Source organism: Myotis davidii, unplaced genomic scaffold, assembly GCF_000327345.1.
Source record: "Myotis davidii unplaced genomic scaffold, ASM32734v1 scaffold134, whole genome shotgun sequence".
In the NCBI taxonomy this organism is placed as follows: domain Eukaryota; kingdom Metazoa; phylum Chordata; class Mammalia; order Chiroptera; family Vespertilionidae; genus Myotis; species Myotis davidii.
In genome coordinates, this window is record NW_006288853.1 from 1,599,903 (window position 1) to 1,607,230 (window position 7,328).

Genomic DNA, 7,328 nt, shown 5'->3' on the forward strand with positions numbered 1-7,328 from the left:
GGATTAACAAAAAAGAAAACATGGTAGCATTAAGGTGGGGGAAAAAAGGACAGGAATTTCTAACTGATCAGCTAGCAGTTTTTGAGATGGCTGAGAACTGCCTGATGGATCAGTGAGATCATCTTAAAGAAACACTCGTAATGACTTGAAAAAGTCCCCATCCCAAAGTCAATTATAGGCACTCAGTATTACAGATTTACCTGAATTTAAAGTTACATTAAAAACCCATTTTATTAAGGTAAGAGAAGAATCCATTTTAAGTTATCACTCTAGAGCTGTCAGATAAAGATATTACATTACCTTTAGTGATCAGTGAAATCATCTTAAAGAAACACTCTTAATGACTTGAAAAAGTCCCCATCCCAAAGTCAATTATAGGCACTCAGTATTACAGATTTACCTGAATTTAAAGTTACATTAAAAACCCGTTTTATTAAGGTAAGAGAAGAATCCATTTTAAGTTATCACTCTAAAGCTGTAAGATAAAGATATTACATTACCTTTAGTGTTTAATTTTACTACCACACTAATACATACACATTTTTTAAATTTCTGGGGTTTCTAGTTGTTTGCTTATATGTTCTTATTTTTGGCTATTGAACATGTGTGTTCCAATGAAGGAAATGCTTTTTTATTACACACATTAAAACTATTCCCAATCTTATTCCCCACAGATGAACTGTTTTCACTATCTTCATGACTCATCCTGCCCACATAGATTGATATTCACATTTTATAATCTGTAATTTTCTTTCTTAGTATTATATCATGGAATATTTTTCTGTATTTCCACATAGTTATTGGATCTTTTTAATGACTGCAAAATGTTCTATCACAGTCACCTACATTTAAATGGTTTGACTTTAACCATTTGTTCCTCGTTCTGTGATCAGTAGTCACAATCAAAGATGACAACATTATTCTTCATTATGAGTTACTTATATTTCAGACACACTCACAGGTGGAGCCAAAACGCCTTAGTTAATTGGTACCCATTAACTCTCCATTAATATGTCTTCATTTTTCTATTTCTAACGTGGATTACGTAGACTACCATGCAGGTTTGCTAAAGGCCCCTGTGTTTTTCTTCATGGAAACAGTCATGGGGGAGAGTGGCAGCGGCACAGCGCCTCTAGGCTGTCAGCGTGCCCTCTACAACCACCGCAGCACCTCCCCTAATGTCAACCCGGCCATCCGGACGCAGGGATATCTCCAGTTCTCCTCCTCGGCAGGAACACTGAAAGGCTGGACAAAACAAAACAGATCACAAATTAAGAGAATTTCCGCCCTTTTTAATGAACAGCATATAGTGAGACACCTCTTATTACAAGTTCTAGAATCCTCCTAGGTCAGCTTAAAGATAAATGCTTTAAAGATAAAGTTCTTTCAAGATAAAATCTGTCCATGGTACTGCCCAGCCCAACCGGTTCTCCTAAGGAGAGAAGGGCCACAAATGCACTTTCATGTGCAAAACACACAGCTCCAGGTCTCCCCTTCCTGAGCTACTTCCTCGATCACCTCCTGTAATGCCCAGGCTCGCCCCACCCACAGCCTCCTCCCTGGCTCTGTCTAGGAGAAAGCCAGGACATGTGAAAAGATAGATGCAGGAACTAGATGTCTAGGAAGATAAAGAGGGGTGGTCTTGGCCTTCCTGAGAAGGCCCCGTCTTTCCAGGCCTGAATAAGACAAAGGGAGCTCATTCATTCATTCATTTATTCATTCATTGTGGTTACCAAGCAACCACACTGTCAGGCAGACAAGAGGCAGGTCTCAGCCTTCCTGGAGCTCAGTGCTTAGGGGAGTAACTAGTCTCACCTAAGAGGAGCCACCTGCTCTCCCCAAATCAGGCTCACAGAGGCCTAACCCTCCCACTAAGCAAGACCTCTAGGGTTGGACTCCTAATTTGATTATTAGGGCTACGTAGCCTCCATTGTCTGAGGTCTATGTTCTCTGCCCCTGAGAAGGATATTTAGAGTAGAGAGGTCAGGGTGAAGGAATTTAAAAACCTTTCATTTTCACGTGGGTGACACAAAACATATCTTCACGTGCATAGTACATTAGAGAAGGAATCCTAGTTTAAGATTAGGCTTTTTTTTTTTTAATTGAAAAAGAGCTGTTTTACCACGCATATCTTTCTTCCCCAGTTCTTGGGACCAGTAGCTGCTGAGAACAGTGTGTGCAGACCCTTAAAAGAAATGAGAAGTTATGATACCGCACAAGGGAAACAGGGGCGACTTTGTGGTAAATTTATAAGCAATTGCAATCAACCAGTTAGTCGTTGTGTCGGCATGGCCACAGCAGAGTGTGGAATTACGAATGGAGATAGAAAGGAAGGCACAGAACGTGTGGATAAGCGCCTCCAAATGATGCATTTGCAATCTTCACACTTTCTGAAGGCTGAATTAAACTGCGGGTTTTCATTCTTGTCCTGTCCACACGTTACTGTCAGCCCGTGGCAGGAAAAACAAGTCCTTCACTTAAATCTACATCCTTCAAGAGAGACCATCTGCTTGCTCCCAGGATGCACGTGCAAGGAAAGGTGGGAACTATGACAAAATCCAAAATTTCCATCAAGCACACATTCCCAGATTTTAGTGGCAAAGGAACTGTCTTTCAGTGAGGTATTTTTTTTAGATGATTGTGCCCAAGGTTTAGATCAGAGAATGGGTAGTAAAATGAAGAAGGAACAAGCTGTAAAGGAATAACTGTCAGAAAAGTCTGTGGGGCAGAAAAGGCTGGGGTGGGAAGGGCCCCCCCTTCAGGAAAACTTACTCAATGTTACGGGAGGTCCACACGGTGTGACCAACCATCCCGGTTTGCCTGAGACTGTCCTGTTTTAGCACCGAAGGCCCTGTATGCTGAAAAATCTCTCAGTTTTAAGCAAACTGAGATGGCTGGTCATCACTGTCCAAAGACCTTTCCACTGTAGAAAAGCATTGTTGTAGGGGAAAAACTTGCCTTCTGTGCCAATTAAAATCTTTGTAAAGCAGCTGTGCATGTGTACATCCACTCAGAACTTCTATTCCATGGGGAAAGGCTTGAGTTGGACTGTTTGGATGTCATTTGGGCATTTTCCTGACATCCAAAAAGTGCTTGCTTACTGAGCTTTGAATTTCACATGTTTTGTTCCTCAGAGAGCAACTCAGTCATCCCAGCCCCTGCCATCTGACCAGAACAGTCTGCCCAGCCTCCTTCTGCCCTGGCCACCATCCCATGTGCCAGCCTCCTCATGGCCCCCTTTTGCTGCTCAGCCCACTCTTCGCACTGTGATAAGTACTTGACTGGCCTTGGATTTGCATAACCCTATGGGATATTACCTGTATTTTATAGAGGAGGGGATGGAAACGTTTAAAAGTGAAGCCCTGGCAGGTGTGGCTCAGTTGGTTGGGCATCGTCTCATGCACGGAAAGGTTGCTGGTTCAATTCCCGGTCAGGGCACATGCCCGGGTTGCAGGCTCAATTGCCCGGTGGGGTGTGTAGGAGGCAGCTGATCAATGTTTCATGATCACATTGATGTTTCTCTCCCTCTCTTCCCCTCCCCTTCCACCCTCTCTAAAAGTCAATCAAAAATCTTTTTGAAAAAATAAGTTAAGCCATTTGCCCAAGGTCAACAGCTAGAAAGCTAGGATGCAAACCAAGGCTGTCTGACACTAAGGTTTAACCCTGCTATACTGCTTCTTTTTTATTGAGGGGGGTGTGGTGAGGGGTAAGGATATTTTCCCATTGATTTTTAGACAGTGGAAAAGAGGGAGAGGGAAGGGGGAACATCAATACGAGAGAGACACATCAATTGGTTGCCTCCTGCACCTTCCCCAACCAGAGCCAGGGATCGAACCTGCAACCCAGGTACTTGCCCTTGACTGGGAATGAAACCCAAGACCGTTAGGTGCACAGGCTGACACTCTAACCATTGAGCACACTGGCCAGGGCTGTACTGCTTCCTTAATTCTGTATTTTTACGTGAAGGGATGGGGGAGGGGAGATAGGAAAACAAAGGCAGCTCAAAACCCAAGCAATCTGAAAGGTCACATGAAGGACACTTAAACAGCTATTTCTTATCCATCCCCTCCATTGTTTAACACCACCCCCCCCCCAGACCCATGTCAAAAAGTACCTGTTACCGGGTCTTCTGCGATGCCAACCCAGGGTGCGAAATATCTGGAGTAAAAGTCGAATGCGTGGGTCTGCCCACCGGGCTCTCCTTTAAGAGTGAGAATGAGTCCTCTCACCTTCTCGGTGTTCTCTACTTGCAGCAGATCCTGTGTATTCACTTTCAGGTTCTCCAGAAATGACCTTGTTCATAAATGGGATGGATTAGGACAAACCCCATTCCACAGACACCCCGCCACCACCACCACCACTACATGGACTCCATAAAGCAGGCCAGGGTGTGGCTGACCCACACGCATCAGCAGGGGCAGGAGGAGGAGCAAGTGGAATACCTTCCTACCCGAGAACAAAGCTCTCTGGCTGCAGAAATCATGGTTTGACTGGGCAGAGCACAGCCAGACCAAGCCAGGGCTATAGATGGGGGTGCTGGGCCCTCCCCAAAGTGCTGACGAAGCCAAAAATCTCATTCACCTGTCGTAAGTGTCACTGAGCCGGACAAGGAGCTTCCGGGTGTCTGGGGAGTAGCGGATGTCCTGGACCAGCGTGTCACCTATGGCAGTCTGTGAAGACAGACCAAAGACTTCTCAGGCATGTGCCCTGGGTCCAGTCCTTGATCCCCTGGGTGGGAAACGACCTTCCTGAACCTCTGCAGAGTGCCAGGCACACCCCTGGTCGCCAGTCCCCAAGTTTTAGTTTGGTTTCTGGGCTGAAGGTGTTGCCCAAGGAAAAGGTCAGTTTCCTGATGATTAAAGAGGTCTTTAAAGGAATTGAGCTTATCTTTTTCGAACCAAAGATAGACATTATTCCCAAGTGTTAATATGTGCCTGAACACACAACTCCTCAAATGGGTATTTTCCCCACAGATCAGAAGAAAGACTTAGAGAGGCTCAGGGTCACACACACATAATCTTGTTCATTTCCAACTAGAGGCCCAATGCGTGAAATTCATGCAAGAGTAGGCCTTCCTTCCCCCGGGTGCTGGCACTGGCTTCCCTCCAGCACCCAGGACCCGGGCTTCCCTTGCAGCCTGGCTTTTGTCCAGAAGGTCATCCAGAAGGACGTTTGGTCTAATCAGCATATTATGCATATATATATATATATCCCTAAAATACAAATAGACAGAATGGCGGAACAACTGAACAATCGGTCACTATGACGTGCGCTGACCACCAGGGGGCATGTGTGGAACATGGCAGGCCTGGGTCATGGCGACAGGGTGGAGCAGGTGAGCAGGGTGCCAGACCAAGGTGGGGCACTGGTCGCTGTCATTGGGTTAAGCCTGGTGGTTACTAAAATTTCTTTGCTCCCACGCATGCTGCGGTCCCACACAGTGCTCACACCCGCTGCCAGCACTGGAGTCACTGCTCTCACCCACTGCCAGTGCTGGCTCTGCTTGCACCCACAACCGGCACCTGAGCGTCGCTCATACCTGCTGTCAGTGTCTGGTGCCGATCACAATCACTTGGCGCCATCAGTGCCGGCCCCGCTGGCACCCGCTGCTGGTGCCGGCCCCAGTCACTCTGCTGGTAGATAGGGGACTAGGGGCTATGGCGGGAGGGGCCAAGACCCACCCCAGTGCCCACTGCAGCCATGTGGTCCACAATTCCTTTCAAGGTGCATGAGTTCGTGCACTGGGCCCCTAGTTACAGATAGCATTGTTTTGCTTGTTTGTTGGCTTGGGGTGCTGAGGGAATAGATGAGGGGACAAAAGCCCCTTTAAGCACTACCAGTGGCTGTGGGCAGAGTAGGTGACAATGGCGATGACAGAATAGTTGTCTGGCAGTCATTCGGTGGCTTCTGGTTTTCTAACTCTCTTTAGGGACTGAGCTGCTCCAGGTCCCAAGGCCAAGACTCTCTCCTCCTGGAGTGATGCCTGGGATGTCTGCCTCTGTGACCACAGCTAACAATGTCCCTCTCTCTAGAAACAAATGCCAGCAGCCAGATCCCACCTGCTCTCCGGGACCTTCCAGTCTCTCTGAAGGGTCATCCGGCCCTTCTCTGCATGGGTTCTATGGCAATAAGATTCCCAGCTGAGAAAGTTTAATTCTCAACTGGGAATCTTATTGCCAATTTCTAGGAACACAAAAGGACAGCCCATGATAAGATGAATAACCCTTTGTCATGCCCATTTTGCAAACACTGACCCTGAGGCTTAGAGAGGTCATGTTAAGTTCTTTCTGCCATGAACAAGGTAGAAAGAACTCTGAATATTTCCCATTTTCCTGCCATCTGCTTTACGTAGCTCTCCCCACCCTGCCATGGAGGCTAGTGCTGACAATGAAGGGCCAGGGGAAACTGGTCCATCTTCTCACCAAATAGATTCAGTATTACAGTTCAGACCTCAAACGCACTGTTCTGTTCATCCAAGCTTAGATTGGAACGCTGATACCGGTAGCAGGCCTGTCTTTGGGGATCAAATGGTACTGAATCTTTGTGTTCAAATACTAACAAGTGTTCAAGTAACATGAGCTCAGGCTTGATTCTTGTCACTAACCTTTATCAAGTCCTTTACTTCATGGCGGTCCTAGATGGGGAAAGAGACAAAACCGTTATAAAACGGGCACTCTGCCAGTTGTACACAGTTTATCAATTAGAAAGAGCTGACCTGGGGGTGGGCTGGGTAAAGAGGCAAGTCCAGGATGATACCATCCTCCGCTTTTCTGGCCTTTAGTTCCCCACTCAGCGTGACAAAGGTTAGAGTGCTGTTCACATTTTCTGGCAAAAAAAAAAAAAAAAGAGTCTTATTTTGTCGATCATAAAACTGTTAGAAAAGGAATCGTGAAATGGGAAAATAAACTTTGTTATATGCTTATAAGTCTCTTTCAGACACCGTTGTGTTGTCTCACTTTCTCTAACAGTGCTGCCCGCGTTTGGTTTGCTGGGGTCCACAGTGGGGCCCCTCACTGGATTCTAATTTGAGAACCAGGAACATAATTGGTTAGACTTGGCATCATGCTGCAAGGCTTCCAATCCCAGCTCCTTACTGCTTCCTAGCTATACCCTTGAGCAAATTATTTAACCTGCTTAAACCTCAATTTCCACATCAACAAAGTGCGGTAATAATTCAATCTATATCAGTTTTATTTTACCAATAAAATAGGGCAATAATTAAGCCTGCCTCATAGAAATGTTATGTTTTCTAATGCGATTTTAAAGTATTAACCTACAATTAGCATGGAATTATAAGCTCTACTAGTCAGTTTATAGATGACAAATAG

At 45.9% G+C, this 7,328-nt stretch overlaps 1 protein-coding gene across 3 annotated transcripts in view; it reads right to left on the minus strand.

Moving 5' to 3' along the window:
* Nucleotides 1–451: 451 nt before the first annotated feature.
* Nucleotides 452–7,328, minus strand: part of PBLD (phenazine biosynthesis-like protein domain containing) — a 19,507-nt gene continuing 12,630 nt past the window's right edge. The window contains exons 3-8 of one of the 3 annotated variants that reach the window (XM_006760903.2): nt 6,716–6,825; nt 6,605–6,634; nt 4,582–4,670; nt 4,115–4,293; nt 2,123–2,185; nt 452–1,245 (exon numbers count right to left, since the gene is read on the minus strand). In XM_006760903.2, the coding sequence (XP_006760966.1) occupies nt 1,133–1,245; nt 2,123–2,185; nt 4,115–4,293; nt 4,582–4,670; nt 6,605–6,634; nt 6,716–6,825 (584 nt within the window). In that variant the 3' untranslated portion in view covers nt 452–1,132. The remainder of the gene's footprint in view (nt 1,246–2,122; nt 2,186–4,114; nt 4,294–4,581; nt 4,671–6,604; nt 6,635–6,715; nt 6,826–7,328) is intronic. The other 2 variants (XM_006760904.2, XM_015562122.1) reach the window with 2 other exon arrangements.